At 38.9% G+C, this 26285-nt stretch overlaps 1 protein-coding gene across 1 annotated transcript in view; it reads right to left on the bottom strand.

Annotated features, from left to right (window-relative positions):
• Positions 1-11874: 11874 nt before the first annotated feature.
• The window catches only part of STPG2 (sperm tail PG-rich repeat containing 2), a gene marked incomplete at both ends in the record, with an annotated part of 119647 nt that continues 105236 nt past the window's right edge, over positions 11875-26285 (bottom strand). The window contains 3 exons of the mRNA XM_080655375.1: positions 11875-11973; positions 20625-20785; positions 24074-24233. Of these exons, the coding sequence (XP_080511501.1) occupies positions 11875-11973; positions 20625-20785; positions 24074-24233 (420 nt within the window). The remainder of the gene's footprint in view (positions 11974-20624; positions 20786-24073; positions 24234-26285) is intronic.

The following is a 26285-nucleotide window of genomic DNA, read 5'->3' as shown; positions in this document are numbered from 1 at the left end:
TCCACCTGAACTATCTTCCCACTCCCCTGATTCCCTACCCCAATGCTCCTCATTGCCAGAAGTCATCTAGATAACTCCAAATCAGGTGTCAACTTTTCTGTAAAATTCTCTCTACCACTGCACTTATCATACTCTATCATAACCTTTGTGCAATAAAATGTGGAGGTGTAACCATGGGTTTGGGAATCAAATAGATGTGAATTCAAGCCCCAATTCAGTTTTACTACCTATAGAATTATGAGCAAGTTACTTAAGAAAAATCAGCCCTATTTTCTTTCTTTGAAAAAATACAGAACCTCCAAAAGAGTGTAATTAGGATTAAATAAGAAAATACCACAGATGGCAAAATAAAATGTTTCATGTTGGGAACTTTACAGCTTAACCCTTCCCCTTAACCATGACATACAGATACTACCTGCTTAGCTTCTCCCAGTCAGAGAAGGAAACCAACTATATTCCCCAGTAGACTGTATGTGGCAGAGGTATTACATGACCCTGGCATAATCAACAAGGAGGGTGGTTGATGAAAGAGAGAATTATTCTGAGTGTAGAAGGATGAGTAGGATTATATAAAGAACTAGAGGCTCAATGCATGAAATTCTTGCATGGGTAGGGTCCCTAGGTCTGGCCAGCGATTAGGGCCGATCTGTGGGGCAACTGGCAGGGTGATCAGGGGGGCCCCACTGGCACCTGCCTTGGCTGGCCTGGTGCCACCCACTTTGGTGGGGTGATTGGGGGGCAGCACCGGCCCACTTGCTGGCCGGCCACACCCCCCACTGCTGCTGGCTCACTAGCCGGCCCCTCTCTCGCCCCAACCACCGTTCGCCTCCTTCTGCGGAGCAACTGGTGGGGTGATTGGGGGGCCCCCATTGGCACCTGCCTTGGCTGGCCTGGGGCCTGCGGGCTGGGGGCAGCTCCTGCATTGAGCATCTGCCTCCTGGTGGTCAGTGTGCATCATAGTGACTTGTCATTCCACCAGTTGTTCTACCATTCAGATTTGTATATTAGGCTTTTATTATATAGGACTAGAGGCGTGGTGCATGAAATTCGTGCACAGGGTAGGGGGGTCCTTCAGCCCGGCCTACAACGACGCAAGCATTCTGCGCCTGGCCTGGCCAGCGGCCCTCCACAGCCGGGCATGGAATGCTTGGCTCGTCGCCAGGGCGACAAGGCAAGCGTCCCCCCCCCCCCGCCCCCCCAGCCACTCCATGTCCGCTGCCCAGAGGCCCTCCACGGCCAGGGTAGAATGCTTGCCTCGTCACTGTGGCAACGAAGCAAGCATTCTGCCAGACCGCTCACGCAGCCTGCTCTCAGCAGCCACCACTCCCCACCCCCCCCCCCCCCCGCCGGGACTGGGGGACTCCAGCGGGGCTGAGAGGACTGGGAGCCACCCGTCTTTGTGATGGAATGACAGTTAATTTGCCTATTACCCTTTTATTAGATAGGATTAGACTCATAGATAGAGAGCAGGCAGGCAGATCTGGGGAGTGGGCATGGGAGGTGGAGTTATTGAGCAAAAGTGAAAAAAAGAGAATTCATGGACATAGACAACAGGGTGATGATCATTTTCTCTCAGAACACGCATCTATGAAAAAATAAAATGTAGTGCAATTACCCATTGAACTACTTAGAAAGCAGGCCATTCAAACCAAAGCAACTGCCTCTGGCTCCTTGCTTCAAAAACAGAATAACATTTATTTTCTAAAATTTACTTTCTAAGATAAGAATTCCCTCCTGTCTACTTTGGCTGTAACTTTGCCTTCCAGCATCTCTCTTTTCCTATGATCAACTATAAGGGTTTCAGCAGTCTCCTCCTTGGGTCATTTATCTCAGAATCCCCAGTTAACTGCTCTACTCAAAATTTTAACCATAGTCTTCAGTTGCCAGATAATATAAAGTCATATTCAATGTCCTCAGTCATCTCTATGCCTACATAGTTTACATGTCTGAATTGTAGCCTTCCTTGATCTAAATTTATGTCAGTTCAGGAAACTTTTCCAATACTGGCATCCCTGTTAAAAGGCCTGGGTCTCAACAATAACAGCCAGTCTGGGGTGGCAAACAAAAGCAGCTCAGAGAAAAGAGTGAGAAGTGGATCTCTAATATTGGTATTAAAAAAAAGAAAGAAATTATTGACGTTCAGTGGCCAAGAAAAAATTCCAAAAAGTAACAAGAATATTTGATGTCATATGTACTTGAATTTATTTCTCAAATTTGTTTTTCATCCATCCTGTGAATTTTTTAAATAAATGTGACCAAATGCTAACTAAGGAAATCACACAACTCAAACAGAAAATTAATGATATTTAATTCAAAAATCAGATAGATATGGGATCAAAAAGTAACCCCCCCAAAAATGCAGTTCTGATACATGGTGAAGCAACTGAAACCAGTCTGATAATGAGTACCCAGTAGTAAACAAGAAATGCTATATCATCCTGCCAGTAAAATGTAAAAGAAGGGTTTGTAAATAAAGTATCACCTTTAAAGTGCCTAATCTACACTTAAAATAGTTTAAAGGAAATTAAAAGGCAATCTTTATGTGTAACAAAAAAAGAAACAAATTATAAATCAAACCTAAAATAACATAATATTTCAGGAGATATAGTCAACATTATGACAAAGTATCTTCTATCTAAGTAGAAAGATCTTGACACATGTATGTTTAGTTCTGTATATCTCCATTAACTATGCATATAAAAAAAGGACTATTTTGCCGAAACCAGTTTGGCTCAGTGGATAGAGCGTCGGCCTGCGGACTGAAAGGTCCTGGGTTTGATTCCGGTCAAGAGCATGTACCTTGGTTGCAGGCACATCCCCAGTGGGAGGTATGCAGGAAGCAGCTGATCGATGTTTCTCTCTCATCGATGTTTCTAGCTCTCTATCCCTCTCCCTTCCTCTCTGTGAAATATCAATAAAATATATTTGGGAAAAAAATAAAAATAAATAAATAAATAAGGACTATTTTTATAAAGCCGCAATTATAACTTCTTAATGAGGCTTAACATGTTCCTCTCTCATTGCAGTGGTTTGCACCATTCACTTTTTTCCAATTTTCCTAACAAATTAAACTTACTAGTTGTTAGATTTTTTAAAGTAAGTCCTAGTCCTATATTCTGGGATATTGGCACAGGAGTGTGTACTAATGTTTTTCATGATAAGTTTCCCTCCTAAGTTTTTGTAATAAAAGCTCCTGTCCTTGTATATCAGTGCAGTTGATTTTAGTCACATTTAAAAAAAAAAAAAAAGAAAGAAAGAAACACAAATGGACTTAAATAATGAAGAGAATTATGGCTTTGTATTGCTGAAAAATCAAGAACCACACTTCTCAACCCTGTCTACACATTAGAATCAGCTGGGGAGGTCTTTGAAAAATGTCCTTGCCCAGATCCCAATGGCTCCTCCCCAGAGGTGATGCTTTAAGTGGTCCTGGGTACCAGAGACATTTTTTAACTTCCAAAGGGTTAAATACCACTACTTCAGAAGGATGGGTTTCAGATATGACTTAAACAGAGTATCTATTCTATTTCTCTCTGATTCTCTAAACCCCTTTATTCTTCCATGTGTCAACTCCTTCTGCAGGCAGGCTTTCATAATAGGTGATGACTGCAGCCTTATATTCATCCGTTATATAATCCAGAAGAGAAAGCTTCTTTTTCTTCAACCATAGAACACAATCTTAGGCTATTCTCTGGGCCAGCTTAGTTCCCATTTCCACCTGAACCAATCATTGTTGTAAGAGAGATACAATTATACATAATTAACATAAATCAAGGGACATAAATAAAATTTTATGTCTAGAAATAATGAAACTGATAACATTCTAATGAAACAAAAAGTGTCAACTATCCCTTAAGAATGTCTATATAACTCAAAGCACACATGGAAAAAAGAGAAAAATCACAAGTAATAGTGTCAAAAGTAACCTAGGACAAATGCTACAGATGTTTCCCTTCAAAAAGCATTACATAATTAGGTAGGGATGATGGAAAAAAAAATTTTTTTACAAGCCTATAGGTGATATGGCTACAAAATCAATGCCACTAATCTTTTCTTAAGTTACAGTAGATCATCAGTGAATATACACTGAGTGGCCAGAGTATTATGATCTCTGAATGCATAATAATCTGGCCACTCAGTGTGTGTTTGTATATATATATGTATATTAGAGGCCCGGTGCATGAATTTGTACATGGGTGGGGTCCAGCCAGCCTGGACAGGGGGAGGGGACATGGGTGGTTGGCCGGCCGGCCTGCTGGTCCAACTCCTGGTTGAGGGGACAATTTGCATATTAGCCTTTTATTATATAGGATATACACTGAGTGGCCAGATTATTATTAGTGTTCAGAGATCATAATAATCTGGCCACTCAGTGTAAATGTACCCACACATTTATATGTATTCCTATGTGAAAATTATTAATTTAATTGGGAGTTGTATTATAGGACATTTTTAGTAATGCATTCCTCACAACTAATTATTTATTAGTCATTAAATAATAATAGTAAAAATACTTTATAACACAAAATATTTATAACTCAGTCTTATTGAAGAAAACAAAATACATGAAAGTTATTTTCACTTTATTACAATGAAAGGAAAATTCACTAAAACATAGACCATTGTTACTGTTAGTTAGTTCATAGAACTTTATAAACTACTAGAGGCCCAGTGCACAAAATTAGTGCATGGGGGCAGGGGGGGGTATGTGTCCCTCAACCCAGCCTGCACCCTCTCCAATCTGGGACCCCTCGGGGGATGTCCAACTGCCAGTGACTGGCAGTTGGACATCCCTCTCACAATCCGGAACTGCTGGGCCTCACCGCTCACCTGCCTGCCAGCCTGATCACCCCTAAACGCTGCCCTGCCGGCCTGATCACCCCCAACTGCCCTCCCCTACCAGCCCGATCACCCCCAAATGCCCTCCCCTGCTGGCCCGATTGCCCCTACTGTCCTCCCCTGTAGGCCTGGTCCCCCCAACTGCCCTCCCTGGCCAGCTATCTTGTGACAACGTGGGGGTGACCATCTTGTGATGACATGGGGGTGGCCATCTTGTGACAATGTGGGGGTGGTCATCTTGTGATGACATGGGGGCAGCCATCTTGTGGTGGCCATCATGTGACGACGTGGGGCATCCATCTTGTGACGTGAGGGTCAATTTGCATATTACCTCTTTATTATATAGGATTTTGTCCTTTCTTCTATTTTGTCTTCAAAGATCTCTTCAATTACATATTTCTCTTATTAATTAAAAAACCTTAGTAGACCCATAAGTTGTTTCAATTACAGAATCATTAAAAATACTAAGGGAAATAAAAACTTTTAAAAAAATCTTTCACTTCATTCAAAAACTTGAAATTCTAGATTTTTCCTTTTCAATAATGGAATGTTTAATTATGCAACCTTTGTGAATGTTTTTGTATAAATGTCAATGGTATGGGCTTATAAAACATGCAAAATACCAATAACTGGAATGTTTGCATATAAGGTAACACTTGCACAGTACCCTAGAAAACCATCATTTATTCCTTACTTAAAATTTCCATGGCAAGGCACTTAGTTTTCATGGCACTGTCTACTCTGTAATTTAAATTCTTTAATCACTAAATTGCAAACAACTGGAGTGCAATGATGGCATTACATACTTATCAAAAAGCAGGAAAAGTAAAATTTTAAACTTGTGGAAAGATTTGGGGCATGAGAGAAATGGTGAGCAAAGGCTGGCACTTCTTATAATTGAATTGAATTACATATTACACTTAATTCAATAATTTGTGTAATGGGAATGGGAGGGAGGGAGATAATTATCTTTGAAAGGATAGATTCAAGAGTTGAAAATAATCATCAAACTTTCTCATTTTGTTTTGATTTTGCAAAAAAAGGCAATAAAAGAAATATAAATAAGTCCACATTGCAAATTCAAGATTTTAAAACAATTATCTTTGTTTTAAACAAACAAATATAGAACAAGCAGATAAAACTTAAATTAAGAATATGAAAGATATGAATAGCACAATTAACAAATTTGAGATGGCTGACATAAGAGCGCTATACCCAATAACTGCAGAATGAGCATCATTTTCAAGTATACATGAAACACTTATTGAAATATGCCATATATTAGTCTATAAAACAAGTCTCAATGATGTTTTCAGGATTTAAATGATATGCATTATATATTTGACCCCAATGAAATAAGCCAGGAATCCAGAAAAAGACAGTAAATAGTAAACCCATTAAGTTTTGCAAATTAAGCTATCCTATCTAATAAAAGAGTAATATGCAAATTGACCATCACTCCAACACACACAATGGCTGCCAACATATAGTCAAAGATGGCCGCCCCCATGTGGACACAAGATGGTCCCCACAAGATGGCCAGCAGGGGGGGGGGGGCAGTTGTGGGCGATCAGGCCAGCAGGGGAGGGCAGTTGGGAGGGACCCAGGCCTGCAGGGGAGGGCAGTTAGGGGTGACTGGGCCAGCAGAGGGGGACAGTTGGGGGCAACCAGGCCTGCAGGGGAGGGCAGTTGGGGGGGACCAGACCTGCAGGGGAGGCCAGTTGCGGGAGACCAGGCCTGGATAGGGCAGTTGGGGATGATCAGGCCTGCAGGGGAGGGCAGTTGGAGGGGACCTGGCCTGCAGTGGAGGGCTGTTGGGGGGGACAAGGCCAGCAGGGGAGGGCAGTTGGGGGGACCAGGCCTACAGGGGAGGGCAGTTGGGGAGACCTGGCCTGCAGGGGAGGGCAGTTAGGAGTGACCAGGCCTGCAAGGGAGGGCAGTTGGGGGCGATCAAGCCTTCAGGGGAGGGCAGTTGGGGGGGGACCCAGGCCTGCAGGGGAGGGAAGTTGAGGGGGACCCAGGCCAGCAGGGGAGGGCAGTTAGGGGTGACCAGGCCAGCACAGGAGGGCAATTAGAGGCAATCAGGCCAGCAGGGGAGCAGTTAGGCATCAATCAGGCTGGCAGGGGAGTGGTTAGGGGGTGATCAGGCTGGCAGGCAGAAGCAGTTAGGGGCAATCAGGAAGGCTGGCAGGCAGGCAAGCAGTTGGGAGCCAGCAGTCCTGGATTGTGAGAGGGATGTCTGACTGCCCGTTTAGGCCCGATCCCTCAAGGGGTCCCAGATTGGAGAGGGTGCAGGCTGGGCTGAGGGACACATACCCCTTCCGCCCCCGTGCACAACCTCTAGTCCTATATAATAACAGCCTAATATGCTAAGTGTCCAGTCATCCAGTCGTCCTGTTCAACCAATCAAAGTATAATATGCTAATGATATGCTAAGGCCACTCAACCACTCGCTATGACGTGCACTGACCACCAGGGAGCAGATACTCCGACTGGTAGGTTAGCTTGCTGCTGGGGTCTGGCCAATTGGGACTGAGCGAGACAGGACAGACATGCCCTGGAGCCCTCCCACGGTCCCTCCCTGGCTGGCCAACCTACTGCGTCCCTCCCCAGCCCCAATTGTGCATCGGTGGGATCCCTTGGCCTGGTTTGTGCCCTCTCGCAATCTGGGACCCCCCCGGGGGATGTCGGAGGGCCGGTTCCAGCCCAATCCTGCAGGCCAGGCCGAGGGACCCCACTGGTGCACAAATTCGTGCACTGGGTCTCTACTACAATTATAAAAATCCCTGGGGTCAAAGAACAAATTACAGTACAAATTATAAAATATTTTAAAGTAAATAATAATGAAAATATGATGTTCAAAAATGTGTGGAATGCAGCTAACATATGGCCTAAAGTGAAATTTATAGTGAAAAAGAATATTCAAAATCAAATATCTAAACATCGAATTAAGAATCTAGAAAAAGAAAAGCAAATTAAACCTCAAAAAAGTGGAAAAATAAAATAAAGACAGCAAGAACAATAAACATAGAATAGAAAATCAAAAAAGCCACAAAATGATAATTTATAAAAATTGATAAAAGTTATACACTATCTAGCAAGATTCATCAACAAAAAAGATTAAACAAACATGTAAGGAATAAAAAAGCAGACATCAATTATGTATTCTAGGGATATTTAGAAATAATAGAGGATATATGAACAACTTTATGCAAATATATTTGAAATTTAGATAAAGTAAGAAAAAACTGGCACAAAAAATATACAAAAGATCCTTAAATCGAATAAAAGAATTCAATCTGTTATTAAAAACTATCTAAAAAAATTATATCCTGGGTTTCACCAGTGAATTAAAGAAACATTTAAGGGAAAATCATAAAACTTACACAAATTCTTCCAGAAAACAGGAAAAAAAGGCAACACATCAAATTAACTTATGAGGTGACCATAACCATGATATCAAAGCATGACAATCAAATTGCTAAAAAGAAAATTAAAGACCAATCTATCTCATGAACACAGAAACGAAATCCCTAATAAAATATTAGCAAATAAGGTGCTGTAGTGTATAAAAGGATAATATATCAAAACAGATGCGATGTTACTCAATTATGTGCAAAAATGAGTTCCTATTAAGAAAGCAATCAATGTAATTTACTACATAAGGAGAATAAAGAAAAAAATCATGAATACCCCAATAGATGAAAAATATTAATATTCAATACATATTCCCAATATAAGCTTTTAGCAAGCTACATTTAAATAAAATTATTTTAATTACTTTTCATATTTACAATATAGTGAAATATTAAAATATTCTCCCAGAATCAAAATAAAGATGTTCATTCTCACCACTTTTATTCAACATTCTCTAGGTGCCAGTGCCAGTACACTAAAGCATGGTAATCATCATCATCATTATCATCACAAAGTGCATAGGGATTACAAAGTAATTTGCCATACATTATACAGTTCTGTATGCAAATTACCTGCAGAAAACTACATATAAACTATTAAAATGAATAAGTGAATTAACCAAGATCACTGAATATAAAGGTCAATATGCACAATGCACTTCTAAATAGTAAAACAAATAATCTGAAAATAATTGTTTTTCTAAAGATACTGGTACCTTAGCACTGGAGTTGTAGCTCCAGTTAAGATGGAGTAAACACAGCCCACCTAAAAACCATAGACAGAATACAGAGAGCAGCTGTCTAAAAAGTGTGAAATTTGCCGAGCGGTATGGCTCATCAGTTGAGCATCGACCTATGAACCAGGAAGTCATGTTTCAATTCCCAGTCAGGGCACATGCCCAAATTGCAGGCTTGATCCCCAGTTTGGGGCATGCAGTAGGTAGGCGATCAATGATTCTCTCTCATCATTGATGTTTCTATCTCTCTGTCCCTCTCTCTTCCTCTCTAAAATCAATAAAAATATATTTAATAATAGATAGATGATAGACAGACAGACAGATAGAAAATTAAATAGGAGGCTTTAAGTTCTAGACAAAATAAAACAAGCACATTTCACTCTGATCCTGAAAATTACTACATACAGTAAAACCTTGGATCAAATCAGAAGACCCTGAAGGGTAGAGAAAATGAAGGGGACTAAGCACCTCAGGACTCAAGGGAAGACCTGGGGCAATGTATTCCTAACTTTTTTTTTTTGGCTCCTATATATCCTAGCCTAGACACAAGAGTAACCCACACCCTGGAAATGCCAGTTGACACAGAAAAGAAAAAATGCCTTAGGAAAAACCTGTTTTAACTAGCCAAAGAACCAGGAAAAAGAAACCCCTGTAGGACTTTTGACTACATTCACTCTCCTCAACAGAAACACCACAAAAGAATCTATACCCTGCCAGTCCTCCCCTTCCTCCCACCACCCCAGGTGTCCTGGAGATTGTGGGCAGTGCCTTATTGTTCATCTAAATGATACTTCTCCTCCCCACCTGGTGCTGCAGAGCCTAGAGGGCAGGACATGTCATCTGACCCCACTCTATTCTAAGCAAATGGCAACCAAAGGCAGCACCTCACCTCCTCCAGGCTAGAGTGGCAGGAGAATGGTAGATTATAGAAAAGACTGAACTGAAGAAAGGGATTGTTTAAATCTGTGTATGAAGTCCTGGTATATCCCCAAGTGGGTCATGGGTCAAACCAAAATCAACAAAGCAAAAGCTCTGAGAACTGAAATATGTGGAATACTGTCCAGGTTTCAAATTGGTTGCTAGGTAGCATAAAACCAGAACAGAACAGAATGAAAGTGCAAAGATTTTAAAGACTAAATTGACATTTGAACACAAAAATGGTCTAGGTTGTGTGCTCTAAACCCAAATAAGTTGACTGACTGCTAAAATAGATTTAAGTAGAAACCAGAATTTCATAACACACTGAAAGGAGTTTTAGGGATAAAATAGGCAGGTTTAGGAATAAAAAGAATCTATGGGGGAGGAGTGCATAGGTAAGGGCTTAAAGCTGCCAGAAGGCATACATTCACAAATAAATAAATAAATAAATAAATAAATAAATAAATAAATAAATAAATAAAGGGTGTCAATGAATAAGGGGAGAGGAAGACATCCATTCAGAGAAGATAAGGAAAAGCCACAGGGTATGGGGGAAAAGAAGGAAACAAACTTTCACAGAGGATAGAGAAATGCCAACAAATGGAAGAGGAAAACAGATTTTCTCAGGAGATAGAGAATTCTACCTCTGAAGGGGGAGAGAAAGAGGAGGCACCACATGGGGTTTGGGCTTTGAAGCTGATACTCTGCAAAAGAGTGACCAATTAGAAGGCAGTATGAAGAAACAAAGAACCACAGCTTTATAAGCCTTAGCAAAAAAGAGCTTGGTGAGTTGGTTACCCCTTGGAACCCCTTCCCTACGTGGGATTCTATACTTGCTTCCAATAAATTTCCACCCTTTTTGGCTTCATTCTTTGAAACCATCTGGACAAAGCTCGGGAAAGAAATCACCCTTGCATCCTGCTCAGGAAAACCTGAATCAATAATACTGAAAATGTCTGGGACACAATCCAAAATTAGTCATCACATGAAGGAAAAGATATGAGAAGATTTGAAAAGTTATGAGATTTTCAAATGAGAGAGGATAATCTATAGATGAAAACACCAAAATGGAAAAGATGCTTGAATTATCTGACATGAATTTTAAAGCAGATATCATACAAAGTACCAACAAGCAATTATAATAAACTAGTTCCTAATGCCCAGGCTGTGTCAAGCCTGGGCTGGTTTCCTTGCCAGCACACGCGGTTCAGACATGGTTCCTGCCTGCCTCTCAATGGGCGAGTCAGAGAGGCCTCTGAGCAATGACTTTCCCAGAACTTTTCCATCTGGTACAGGTGGTGAGGCCTGGCCATGCTGAGCTCCCTCTACTTGCTAATTAGATGATGCTTCTGAAAATTTCTGAAAGAGCCATTCAAAATCACATAGGCTATGTGCACGAGCTCTGTGGAAAGGAGAGGTGCCAGAGGGGACCTTGGATAATGAGGAGTGCGCAAGGCCTCAGGGTCACCATCCTATGACAGTCTGGTCATCTCCCAGCATTTCCTATGAGGGTTCAGGGCTCTCACAGACCATCTATCCATTTTGTTTTCAGATGGAGAAACCAAAGCCCAGAGAGGCAAAGAGACTTGCCTAAGGCCACAGTCATGTATTCACTTCACAAACATTGATGAGTGTCTACTATGTTCATGGCACAGAACCAAATACTAGAGGTACATTCATGAACGAGACAGGCTTGGACCTGCCCTCAGGGAGTCTACAGATGTGTGGAAGAATCACAATAAGAATAACCCAAAGCGTTGTGGATTATAGATGTACTAGGTGCCGAGGAGGGGATGTCTGAGGTTTTTCAAAAGCATGAAGCAGAGACTGAGCTGGCTTGAAGGGGAAATGCATTTACGCTGAGGTCAGGATTTTTGTCTTTCTCCTCCAAGTGGAGTAAAGTCTCCCCCTTTCCCTCTGGGAATGACAGTTGTATGGGCTGGACAGACCTGAGCCCCCACACTCTAGCTGCTGGGTTGTAGGGAGAAGAGCTTGTTTCCATCATAAACAGCCTCTCCCACTGCCCAGAGCCCTTCTGAAATATGGCCAAAGCCACATCTCATCTGAAGCAGGAAGAAAAAGAAAAGGAATTCAGTCAGGAAAACTTCCTTAGATGAAGCCTACCTTTCCCTCCAGAATCTGGGAAAAACTTTATCTTCCAACCATTAATAAGAGCACACAGTTTTAGCACTTGCAAGCTTTCACCCTCCATCTTAAGAGGTCCAGAGCGGGCACAGGTTTTGTGTGAGGTCATCCAGTCAGTGAATGGTGAGGAGCCAGGGCCCAGGCACAAAGTCTAGCATGTCTGCACCAGCCTTCTAGTAGCCCTTATTTTCTCAGTGCAGACATTCAGTCTCAGCGACTGTTTCCCTCTGTTTCCCATGATCCTCACGGAAACTCAGAATCTGAATCATAGTTCATTTGGTTTAGAATGCCCAGAAAGACTGGGCAGAGACTACAGGGCTTCATCATCGGGAGGAGTCCACCCATGTGTCCATTCACTCCCTTGCTCAGACACTCACATGCTCATTTATCCAACACTAGAGGCCCAGTGTACGAAATTTGTGCACTGGTAGGGTCCCTAGCAGCTGCTGGCTGCTGGCTGGGTACTCCCTCCCTTCCCCCAGCCAGCCCCGCCCCCTGGTCGAACTCGCGGACGAACTCCCAGTTGAGGGGACAATTTGCATACTATGCTTTTATTATATAGGATGGAATATTAGAAACTCTTAATAAGAATCTACAATATACCAAAAAATGACAATTTCAGAATAGAAAAAACAATGACAAATTTTTTTAAACTTCACCAGATGAGCCACATGGCATAATGAAGATGACAAAGAAAAGAATCATCAAACTTAAAGATCAAAGAAATTATCAAATCAGAACAGAGAGAAATAGATTTAAAAAGACTTAAAAGAGTCTTAGAGACTTGTGGGAACATACCAAAGGAGAAATCTATTTGTAATAAAGATCCAATAATATAATTCTAAAGAGGAAAGGGGCATCTTTATGATAAAGATTAAAGGAGCTAATAGTTTCTAATAAATAACTCTTTTAGCAAAATAAATCCACAGTGATATGTACCTTCTAAGAATACTGACAACACAACAAATACTTTACAATCATGTTAAAAATAAGCTTTATCTTGAAGAGAATTTGTGCAACTTAAGTTTCAAAGAAAATCCAGATAGTCATGACAGAAACAGGAATGAGAAATAAAAGAGGCTTAATACCTATCCTAGGAAGTCAACAAATGTGTCTTTTTCTTAATCTTTCTCAATTCACAAAATTAACTTTAAGAACCAGCTCAAAGTTTGCCACCTTCAAAAACATTGTTTGCCTAAATTAATCATTTGAGTTGTGTTTTACAATACTTATATAATATTCATCTGGAATTATAGGAAATAAAAATGTGACAAGACTTAATTGGGTTTTGATGCATTAAAATTAAAAATGCCAATTAGAAATTCAAGTGAAGATATCAGACAGGCAGTTGGACACATGTCTGAAGTCAAGGAAGAGGATGGGCTGTAGACATAAATGATCTACAGTGTCCCTGAACTATAGAACAGCTTTTTCCCTTTGATAATATAATGTTGGGAGTGTTGCTTTAAACTCTCAACTGATTACAGTGCATGATAATAGGTAATCCCCAAGGGTCATTAATACACGAACATACACCTACATATGATGGATTAAATAATAAGTATCCTCATTCAATATAGGGGTATTATCATGTTTTTAAAGGTAACAAATATCAGAATCAATGGATTACAAATTTTAAAACTTCTAGTGCATACATAAAAAACAAATTTTTCTATACAATCTCATGCTAAAATTGAGTTTAAGTGTGAATATTTTAAATTTAATAAGCAAATTTAAATGAGCAAGTTGAAGACATTTTAACATTTACAATAATATAATTTGTAGGTTGCTTCCTGATTGTGAGTGTTTTTTTAATCAAAAATAACAAAATTATAAATGCAAATCCTGAGAATGTTCAAGCTCAAATCAAAGATGTACATTCAGAACAGGTACCAAAAATAAAATCTCCAAAATTCATAATTATGAGATCTAGATCTACACATACAAGATAATCAGTTCTTTGAAATTATTTATCTGAAGTGAATATACTCAATACTTGCTAACAAGCAAGAAAACCATCCTCTATAGAGGTTTTTTTTTTTAATCTTTATTGTTCAGATTATTACAGTTGTCCCTCTTTTTTCCCCCCATAGCTCCCCTCCACCCAGTTCCCACCCCACCCTAAGCCCTTACCCCCCACAACTGTCCTCATCCATAGGTGTATGATTTTTGTCCAGTCTCTTCCCGCACCCCCACACCCCTTCCCCCTCAAGGGTTGTCAGTCCACTCCGTTTCTATACCCCTGATTCTATTATATTCACCAGTTTATTCTGTTCATCAGATTTTTTATTCACTTGATTTTTAGATTCACTTGTTGATAGATATGTATTTGTTGTTCATAATTTTTATCTTTACCTTTTTCTTCTTCTTCCTCTTCTTATAGAATACCTTTCAGCATTTCATATAATACTGGTTTGGTGGTGATGAACTTCTTTAGCTTTTTCTTATCTGTGAAGCTCCTTATCTACCCTTCAATTCTAAATGATAGCTTTGCTGGGTAGCGTAATCTTAGTTGTAGGTTCTTGCTTTTCATCACTTTGAATATTTTTTAACACTCCTGTCTGGCCTGCATAATTTCTGTTGAGAAATCAGCTGACAATCATATGGGTGCTCCCTTGCAGGTAACTAACTGTTTTTCTCTTGCTGCTTTTAATATTCTCTCTTTTTCTTTTGCTATTGGCATTTTAATAATGATGTGTCTTGGTGTGGTCCTCTTTGGATTCCTTTTCTTTGGGGTTCTCTGTGCTTCCTGGACTTGTAAGTCTATTTCTTTCACCAGGTGGGGGAAGTTTTCGGTCATTATTTCTTCAAAGAGGTTTTCAGTATCTTGCTCTTTCTCTTCTTCTGGCACCCCCATAATTGGGATGTTAGTATGCTTGAAGTTGTCCCAGAGGCTCCTTACACTATCTTCATATTTTGGGATTCTTTTTTCTTTTTACTTTTCCGGTTGGTTGTTTTTTGCTTCTTTGTATTTCAAATCTTTGACTTGATTCTTGTGATCCTCTAGTCTGCTGTTGGATCTCTGTATTTTATTTTTAATTTCAGTCAGTGTATGCTTAATTTCTAGTTGCTCGTTTTTCATATCCTCAAGGGTCTCACTAAATTTATCGGCCTTTTCTAGAAAATTCTTGAAAAACCTTATAACCATGGTTTTGGACTCTATATCCAGTAGTTTGCTTTCTTCCATTTCTTTCATTTGTGACTTGTTTTTTTGTCTCCACATTTTGGCTGCTTCCCTGAGTTGACAGAGTGGCTTTGTGTGCTAGGTGTCCTATAGGGCACAGTGGCTCAGCGTCCCCAGTTACCTGAGGTGGACACTCTTGGTGCACCCCTTTGTGGACTGTGTGCACAGTCTTGTTGTAGCTAAGCCTTGATTATTGTTGGTATCACTGGGAGGAATTGACCTCCAGGCCAATTGGTTGTGAGGATCAGCTGTGTCTACAATGGAAAAACTTCTGTGCTGGAGACACCCTTATGGGGCAAGACTTGCTTCAGTGGGGCTTTGGTGCTCACTGAGTCTGCCCCCTGAGTGTGTCCCTTATGGATCTGAGGAGTTGTAATCTGGATGGTCCTACTCTGACCCCTGGGTACACTGGCTCTTGGATCTCCAAGGAGGTTCTAATTTAGCCTCTGCCTGAGGCCACCCAACAGGAGCTATGGAGATATCTGCAGATTCCTCTTCTTTGTTTGGGTTTTGGAGGTGCCCAGATGAGGCCCAGCTGTGAAGCAATGCAAGCTGCTGTTGGGCCTTGGGCCTTCTTTTGGATGTTCTGGGTCTTTCTGACTCAGCTGCAGTTTGTTAGGTAAGTTTAGATTTCAAAGGACTAGGCCATTCATATGCAAAAGCCTCTGCGCACAGCTTGGATGGGGCGGAGTCTCAGGGTGGAGCAAACAGCAATGGCTTCCCGTCAGCCCTGCCCTAAGAGGCCCCCGGGTCTCAGTGTCCTGTGGTAATCACTGCAAGCACCTCTGAGAGAAAGCCGCCCTTGAGTTCTGCCCGCTGCCAGACAGTCCAGTTTCTCCCTGTATGAGTCTGGATCCCCAGAGTCTCGCCCGGAACTGGAGTTCAGAGCAGTCGGGAGCTGTGTCTCCCTGCAGATTGAAAAATCCAGCCGCATACTCAGTTGCCAGCCCTCTCCACGCACGCGCACGCCTCCGTACCTCTGGACTTTACTTCCACAGCTCCTCTGAGTCTCAGTGTGCTTTTCTCTTCCCTTCTAGTTGTAGAATTTCCACTTAGCCAGCCTTCCTGTGGTTCGGGATGATGTCTGTTTTGTCTTTTGTTGTAGTTTTGAAGTGGTTGTGTGAGGCAGCAAATTCAGGTGTTTACCTATGCCGCCATCTTGGTTTCTCCTCTATAGAGTTTTTTTAAGTAATCTTTAACTGAGAGCAAATTCTTATCACAAGTTAAATTGATGCTCATCATATATTTCTAGAAATTTCTTTTAAGACAAACACAACTAATCTTAGGACTCTCTGAAGCCCAATAAAAACCACAGTGCTGGTGGCTCACCATCACTATTAAAAAAATTAGCACACTTAACTAACCCTAAAGAAAGTGTAGATAGAATAGGTCACCAGGAATAAAGTGCTAGGTCAGGAAAGGATTTTGGAAATAGGACAAATTAGAAAAATCTGAACAAAAGTTCAACACTGGCAAACAATTAATGACATTCATATTGTTTCCCATTTTTACATAAGAGCATGACTTATCTCACCTGAAAAATTCAAAACATGAAAAATAAATATACATTTTTAAATAAATAAATTTAAGATTTAAAAGGTATATTCATATTTGAATAAAAATACATTGAACAAGCTATATTGATACAGAAGATAAAAATAACCTCAAATAGTCTCAGATTTCAGAAATTCTAGGCACAGAAACAACGCAACTAAGTGAGGTGCAAGGCACAACTTAGAAGATAAAAATCACTCCTCAATTTTTATGTAGACAATGTCAAGTGTTTCTTTAGACCCTATATCGATTTAAGAAAGATTTCATGTCTTTTTAGCTCATTAAATATTTCATAACTACCACCATCTTTCCTTGTAGAATGTTCTGAAGACACTGCTCATAGGATAAAGGAGTAGCCTCTGATTTATATTCTTCCTTAAATGTAAAGGTATATACTGAAAACCTACTATGTTCCTATCATGATGCCAAACCATGAAGAGCAACAATGAATACAGAATCCCTACCTTTAAGAAATAAATAATCAGCCCAGCCAGCATGGCTCAGTGTTTAGAGCCCATATACCAAAGGTTCACAGGTTCCATTCCCAGTCAAGGGCACATACCTTGGTTGCAGGTTCCCCAGTAGGAGTGCATGGGGGAGACACCTAATCAATGTGTCTCTTTCACATCAGTGTTTCTCTCTCTCTCTTTCCCTTTTCCCTTCCTTCCACTCTCTCTAGAAGTTCATGGAAAAAATATCCTTGGGTGAGGATTAAAAAATAAAAGATTAAGAAAAGGAAATAAATAATAGGTAAAAACCAACCTAATAGCAATGCTGTTAATTAAATATGTGAGAAAGTGGTCTAAAGTGAAATTAAGATTTTTAAAAAGGCATTTTTGAGTAATGATATTCATAAAAGGCTTTTTTCAAGATTGAGAAAAAAATTACTAAGCTCTATTTTATGCCCATCTTTTTTTTTAAATATGTTTTTATTGATTTCAGAGAGAGAAAGGGAGAGGGAGAGAGACAGAAACATCAATGATGAGAGAGAACCGTCGATTGGCTGCCTCCTGCACGCCCCACATTGGGGATCGAGCTCGCAACCCAGGCATGTGCCCTGACTGGGAATCGAAGCGTGACCTCCTGGCTCATAGGTCGACACTCAACCACTGAACCATTCTGGCCGGGCCCCATCATTTTTATCAGAAGTAACTTTCCTGCTGAAAAAAAAAAATCATATTTTGGTTCATAAAAATAGATTTCAAAACACTTGAAAATAATTGCCAGATATAATCAGGCTGTTTCAAATAAAGTAAAATCTGCAGCTGCTCGTGAGTTCTACCTCATGATACTGAGAGAGCTAGCAGCTAAAATACTATGCCCGTTAAGGATATTTTAATGCAATAAGGAGAATTCTGTAGATATCACAAAGTGATGATGGGTCATTCCTTCACAAACACACATAAAAAGTGATCACATGCTGATTCATTAAAAAACTTACATTTTTAATTAATTGAAATAATTGAGTTTAATCTATTTTTGCAATGGAAGTAAGCTTGAAATCAATAAATAATTAGAAAAAAAACCAACTGCATAGAAATTAAACAGTACTCTTCTAAGCATAATGAATGTCTAAATTTCTGAAAGCCTTGCTACTTCTTTTATTTATTTTAAATAAATTTCTATTGACTTCAGAGAGGAAGAGAGAGATAGAAACATCAATGATGAGAGAGAATCACTCATAGTCTTCCTCCTGCACACCCAACATTGGGGATCAAGCCTGCAATCCAGGCATGTGCCCTGACCGGGAATCAAACCATGACCTGGTTCATAGGTCGACACTCAACCACTGAGCCATGCTGGTCAGACTATGTGTGTACTATTTTAATATTCACTCTTCTCCTCCTTTTTACTTTAAAAGTTTTATAATACATTAATAATGTATAATTTAGTATTTAGGTAAAAATTTAAAACTAAATCAATAATTTATAACACTATTAAATAAAAAAATATTTAAATGGACTATGACTAAAATTTCCCAGAGATGAAGACAATCATTGTTGGAAACTTGTGTCTCCTCATTTTTCAGAATAAAAATACTTTTGTTATATAAGGGACAGATGTACAGTATTAGGCAGAATTATGGATTTGTCTGGAATATTATGTCGAAGTTCAACTATAAATTTAAATATGCAAATGGTGCTAAGTAATCAAAGGGGTGACATGCACCAGATTTTAAGCTATTGTCCCAACTCCAGTCCTGGGAATCTGTATTTGTGCTTTGACAGATGGCTTTCTGTTGGGCTCAGACAATGAGAGGTGGTCAAGGGTTTGTGCAAGGCATGCAACAGGGGGTGGGGAAGGTTAATGGGGGAAAAAAAGGAGATATATGTACTACTATATGTAATACTTTAAACAATAAAAAAAATAAGAATAATAAAATATATTTTTTAAAAAAAAGGAAAGTGGATTTCTTCCTTGGATTGCTTCTTCATAGGAGAAGCAGCAGTTCCTTACCATAGTGGCAATTTTTCCTACATGCTTCTGCTTTAGTTTTTTTATAGAGGGTACTCTGTACCTCCTCAAACTTTTCAACATGAGATCTCTTCCCATTATCTCACCTCTTTATATTTCTCCTCACATCTCTGGTCTTCTTTCTTTCCACTCTTTTTCTTTTTCCCTATTTTTCTACCAATGTCATTTTAACTTATATGAACTTGTTAGAGTTGTCGTATTTGTTCCCTGTGCACTTGCAATGATAATACTAATGTAAGGTAATTTAATAACTAATTTTAAATTTATGTGATGGAAAAGTGTCTTTCCCCCTATATATGTAATAAACAATGGAACTATTGTTTATTCTTTAAAAAATGCCAACAGAAGAACCATTTGTTTATACTTTTGTAAAATAATGATGACAATACTCAAAAGTTTAACATTCTGAATTGTTCAAAATATGTATGTTAACCATATCAGTGAGATCAGACTTCTGCAAATGAACCTAGCATGGCACCCTGCATCAGTGGAGGTAATCTTGAAAAGATATATGAATTCTTAAACATTTAAATATACTGAAACAAAGTTTTACTCCTCATGAATATATGCATCTGAGTAAGATAATTAGACATTTGAAGTCAATTTCTAAATGTCATGTTTCATTAGTCATAAATTTATTACAAAGGGGTTTTAATGGTATTAATGCCATCATTATACCACATGCAGGGTTGCATATGCAGTCATGTTGGCATCAAACACTTAAGTAATGCATTAAGGTTTCCATTAATCATCTTCATATCACTTTCAACATTATTTTCTCTCTTTTAATCCCCACATAAGATACAAAACAATGACTGGTTGATATAAAATGTAAGAATCAGATGGAACAATCTCAAAATGAAGATAAGCATTTAAAGAAATACATATAAGATCCTCAAAGAGATATAGAATAAGATAAATTGTTTAAAAAAAATTACAAACATAGCTGTGAACCAAATTAACAAGTATTCTTTTTCACCCGAAGATATTTTTCCATTGATTTTTAGAGAGAGTGGAAGAGAGGGGGAGAGACAGAGAGAGAGAAACGTTGATCTATGTGAGATAGACACATTGATTGGTTGCCTTCTGCACATGCAACTAGGGATGGAGCAAAGTATGTGCTCTTGACCAGAATCGAACCTGGGACCCTTCAGTCCTTGGGCCAATGCTCTATCCACTGAGCCAAACTGGTTAGGGCAAATTAACTATTATTCTTATATCATAATTCACCATATAATAATTTCAATAATAATCATATGACTTATAATGACTCATTTATACCACATGTAATTTTTAACCCTAAATTATTGGTATTAATTAGATGTAAGAAATGTTATTTTGACATTCACATGTTACCTGATAAGCAGCAGGCCCAGGAGTAGTAAAATCTTCTTTCTGATCCCAGAAGAATGTCCGAGGAGCAGAAGACCCAAATGCACTTTTGCTTTGTTTCTTTAAGCACGTTTTGCTAGAGTTGTCAATGACAGTATCATTTAGGATATTATAAGACCCAGGACCTAAGATTGTGAAAAATATAATATATAAGAATAAATATGCTTTTAATTTTTAGAAAGAATTCTCATATATTGCTAGCAGAATGCAAAATGGTATGCCACTTCGAAAAAAAATTTGTCAGATTCTTAGGAAGTTAAATATATACATACCATATGACCCAGAAATTCTACTCCTAGGTACATTCTCAATAGAAATAAAAACTACCCAAATGTCCATCAGCTGGTGAATAAATAGTAAACAAAACATGCTATACCCAAACAATGGAAAACTACTCAGCAATAAAAAGGGAAGACAAATGCATCAACACAAATGAGCCTCAAAAAAATCATACTAAGTGAAAGAAAACAGATGTAAATCCTGAATTTTGGATGATTCTATTTATATAAAATTTCAAAAACTGCAACATCATAATGACAAAAACGGCTGCCTAGGGCCAGAAGTGAGAATGGAGATTAACTGCAAAGGGGCATGAGAGAACTTGAATTATGGAAATGTTTCAAACCTTGATTGCAGTAATGGATACTTGACTATATACATTTACCAAAACTCATCAAACTGTACACTTAAAATGAGTTATTTTATTATGTAAATTGTAACTCCTCAAAGAAGAAAGGAAGAAAGAAAGACGTTCTTGATGGCAAAAAGTATTGAAAAGTTGATGTAGCAACATTAAAATCAATTTGGGGAAAAAAATTACCTATCATCCAATCTTCCTATCACAGCAGTTATTTTAAATGTCTTGCCTTTTAGCTTCTAGTGTATATTTATAACCAAGAATATTTTCTTCAGTGGCAATCTGAGAGAATAAAATTTCTCTTTTTTTCATTCAAATAATACAAACAACTTTCATGTCACTGAAAAAGTTTTTATCAAAACATTCAAATATTTGAAACAAATAGTTGACCCAATACAGGGGTTAAGGGCACCAACACCCACGCAGATGAAAATCTGTGTATAAGTTGGCCTTCCACATATGTGTATTCTCAACCACAGATCAAAAATACTTATTTGTAGTCCACCTGGTGTGAGTCAGTGGTTGAGCGTCAACCTATGAACCATGGAGGTCATGGTTTAATTCCTGGTCAGGGTACATGCTCAGGTTGCAGACTTGATCCCCAGTGTGGAGCGTGCAGGAAGCAGCCAATCAATGGTTCTCTCTCATCATTGATGTTTCTATCTTTCTCTCCCTCTCACTTACTCTCTGAAATCAATAAAAATGTATTTTTAAAAAAAATACTTACTTGTATATGTTTTATAATTCAGTATTTTTAAATCAGTTCCAGTGAGCAGCAATATGCATAAAATATAATATGATACACTAGAAAGAACAGTTGACTTCATTATACTCATGTTACCTGGATTCTATAAAATTGGCTCTGCAACTAAATAGGTATGAAACCACTTAATCTCTTTTGTTTTTCTGGGCTTCAAGTTCTTGTATGAAGATAATAGGAATTGACTTCAGTGCTATTCAAAATGTGGTCTGTGGACTGCTGCCTGTCCAAGAGCAATCTACAATAAAAGGAGCTTACAACTAATTGTAAATTGAATATTTTACTAAGCATTTTGTAAATATTCTTTTTCCATGGGAAAACTGTTGACTTACATTCTGGTACATCTCCTTTCTCACTGTAGGCAGAAAACAATTGACAAATGGGCACTTTGAGTAGCACATGGCTAGATAGTACTTGAGATTCCTTCTGGATTAAATGTGATCAAATCATTCTATATGGTCAAATCCTCTATACTTCTGTTATATATATATATATATATATATATATATATATATATATATATATATATATATAATGTTTTTCTCAAGGAAACTGCCCATAAACTCTTCCCAATCTTTTAAATATTTCAATTCTAAAGTCTAGTCTCCATGTGTCTACCAAAAGTTGTGCCAACTCTCAGAAAATCTAAATGCTAATATGTTTCATTCCTGCCATCTTCCAAATTTCTCCTCTGGTAATGTTCAGGAAAAAGGCAAATATGTCCAGGAAGCAGGCTAAGAAAGCTCCAGCTGCAAACATAACCTATTTCTTATAGAAAGGAAGGATGATTCAAAGGATAAAACCAAGAAGTAGAACAAAAGACGATGGAAAAAAATTTCGAGAGCCCAACTGGGACTTAATCAAGGAAATGGCAACATACACCTGGTTGGATTTCTAACTGCTATAAGCTTGTGACTGCTCTGGGCCTCCAATTTTCCCTCCTTTTTGAATAGGAATGTCAATTATGATTATCCTATCTCTCTCCCATCACTATGTGTTGAATGAGAGGAGCTCCTAACTTGCACCTTTAGTTCACAGCTCTTCTGATAGAGAGGAGTCCAAGAAGCTGATCTGAAAAACCAGACCCAAGAATCCTCACTTGGACCATATCTGACTCAAATAACAAGATCCTAGATTTCAAGATTATACCATAATTCATGAGACTCTGGTGGCCTTGAGAATGCATGTGGGAAAAATATAAATATTTTGTGATCAGAGGGTAGTCTGAAATAGGTTAAAGATGGCCACAAATTCTTTGCTAACTGTCATTGAGAGATGAAGCTTCATATCCTTCTGTTCAATATGTACTGCCCTAAGTGACTTGGTTGACTAACAGAATGTGACAGAAGTGGTGTCCTGGGGTTTCTAAGGGTAGGTCATAGAAGGCCTTGCAGCATCCTGCAAGGTCGGTGGTGCCCCGAGCTACCATGTTAAAGGACCAACTACTTGGGGCAGCAGTGCTGGAGCTATGCACCCACCCTGAACGAGCACCGTCTGAGTTCTTCCGTCCAGCTATCCCAAAGGACAGTGAGATATAACAGAACAGTCTTTTTATTTTAAGCCACTAAGTTGGTTATGCAGCAACAGATAACTGTATGTTCACCATTATATGTTATTTTGGTGCTATAATCTTAGCTCTGTATACTAGAATACCCACAACAAATACTAGAATGTGTGATTGGACATCCCCAAAATAGAATTTTAACAAAACTGAGTAATCTACGTTATATTACTGACAGTGACCACATAGCTGATGTTATATATATCCACCAAGAGAAAACTATGAAATTCACCATATAAAGGAAAATAATAGAAAATTACAAATAAGATGTGTGACATGTTGAACTGAAAAATTATGTTATCTATCTGTGCTTATATTTAATGTTTTAAAAAGCTTTAAAATGATAACACCAGCCATAGAACAATAAAAAAGACTACTCTCTGGTGCATCCATCTTGTTAAGAATATTAAGTTACATAAAGCTAAACAGTAGTAATACATGGACTAATTGCTAACCTGGTATTTCCTCTGTCTTGGAGTCCTGTGGAAATCGAGCAGCACTTTGACCAAACGGGGTATTTTTCGATTTTGGTGTTTTTTTCAAGGGCTTGAAAGCAGTTCGAGATTCATTATATGTGCCAGGAGCGGGGGTGGTTGATTTCATGGGTACAAATCTCTAGTGAAGAATGGGAAAATATGCCAATGAGAAACTACAGTACCTTTTGATACTTCATGAGTTAAAAGCTTCCTTCTCAATAATATAATATCTAGAGCTTAATTTATTTCCTAATGGAGTGAAGAAAATATAGATGAATTAAGATCTGGTACCTATCAAACATAAAATATATGGCTTTTAGTAAAGTCATCTATATATTAATATGGTAATGCATTATGTACTTTACTATGCCAGGTAGACTTTTTAAAGGAAATCATCTCAATATGAGATTCTAGAAGATAGGGTTTGGCCCAGATTCATCTATTAGCATACCATTCCATTTGCTATTTTTTGTTTACCCACTATCTCTGTAATGTTATAGAACAGTAAGAAGCTAGGAAAAATCCAGACAAGCAGAATAAGGAAACTAAGACAGATAGTAAAACAGCAGTTTGCAGCCACCTAGTAAATCCTTTCTTTCCTAAACCAGGGACACTTAAGAGTAAATGGCTTGCACTTCTCCTCCCTAACCAGAGGGTAAATAGCTTAAATCACCATATTCAGAGAGACATACAGAAATCTAATTAGTGCCATTTGCCAACCACACCCAAGAACAGACAAATTAAGAGACTAAACCTCATTTTGGTACATCAGCATAAAGCTGATGAATATTCTGTTGAGTCTCTCCTAAGACCTCCCCTAAATGCCCAGCCTTTAAAACCCCTGAAAACTAATGTTCCAGGGTACTTTTCCTCCAGAGAGTATACCAGTGCCATTCTCACCTCCTCTTCTTCCCCTGTAGGCGCATACCCCCTAACCACTAAGGGATCCCATTAGACTTGCAACCAGAGGAGCAATGAGCAGCAGCAGCTCTTCCTGGGCTAACCCCGAGTCTCCAAGGACCCCTTTTCCATGCCTTCCCGGTGAGCCGAAGAAGCCCAGCCTAGGCTCTCCTGTTGCTCTTCTGAGCCCTATCTTGTTTCACTCTCCTAAGTATATTTTTGCTGCAGTCAATACATTCTTGCTTGTTTTTCTACACTTTGTCTCTTGATTGAAATCTTTCCTCCAAGAAGATAAGAACACAAGTCTCATTATCTGGCCAGTAATATCTCTGTTTCTATCTCCTTCTCTATGTTTGTTTGTCCATTTCTTCCCTCTTTGTCTCTCTCACACACAAACACACACATGCATATATATAGAACCATTTGATGAAAAGTTATATGCCCATTTCATGTTAGCCAAGACTGATGTAGTCAAATACTGTGGTTACCTGGATATTCTTTCTTTTTTTCCCCTTCAATGTGGTTTAGAGTATACATCTGAAATACAATGAGCCTGGCCAGTGTGGCCCAGCAGCTGAGCATCAACCCATGAACCAAAAGGTCAGGGTTGGATTCCTGGTCAGGGCACATGCCCAGATTGTGGGCTTGATCCCCAGTATGGGGCATGCAGGAGGCAACCGATCAATAATTCTCCCTCATTATTGATGTTTCTATTTCCCTCACCCTTTCTCTCTGAAATTAATTTAAAAATATTTTTTAAAAAAAATCAAAGGTACATACATGCATAATGTCCTATTCCCACACATTCATTTTGTGTAGTTACCTTAAGTACCATCAAGTTGCTTAAGGTAGAAACCTGGTATTTATCCTTGATTCTTCCTAAGTCCCTCACCACAGCATCTAACCCATTAAAGTATAGATTCAGAGACAAAGAAGCGTGGAACAGACTGTTGAATCTCAGAGGAAAGACTGAGGTGGGTGGGTAGAGATCAACCAAAGAATTTGTATGCATAATCCATGGACATAGACAATAGGGTGGTGAAGGCCTGGGATTAGGGGGCAGAGGTGGGCTAGAAGGAGTCAATGGGGGCGGGGAGGGGGGAAGGGATACTATATAATGCCTTCAATAATAAAGATTTTCTTTAAATAAAATAAAATAAAATGTTAATCATATCTCCAAAATATACCTGCTATCTCTCTACTTATCTCTAAGGAGGTGCCTCTTAAGTACAATGAAATCAAAGCAGTTACCTACAGTCATCTGAAGGTTAATAATGTTCCCAAGTTAAAT

This window comes from Plecotus auritus, assembly GCF_963455305.1.
Source record: "Plecotus auritus genome assembly, chromosome: 1".
Classification (NCBI taxonomy): domain Eukaryota; kingdom Metazoa; phylum Chordata; class Mammalia; order Chiroptera; family Vespertilionidae; genus Plecotus; species Plecotus auritus.
This window is presented reverse-complemented; position numbering and strand designations above follow the sequence as displayed.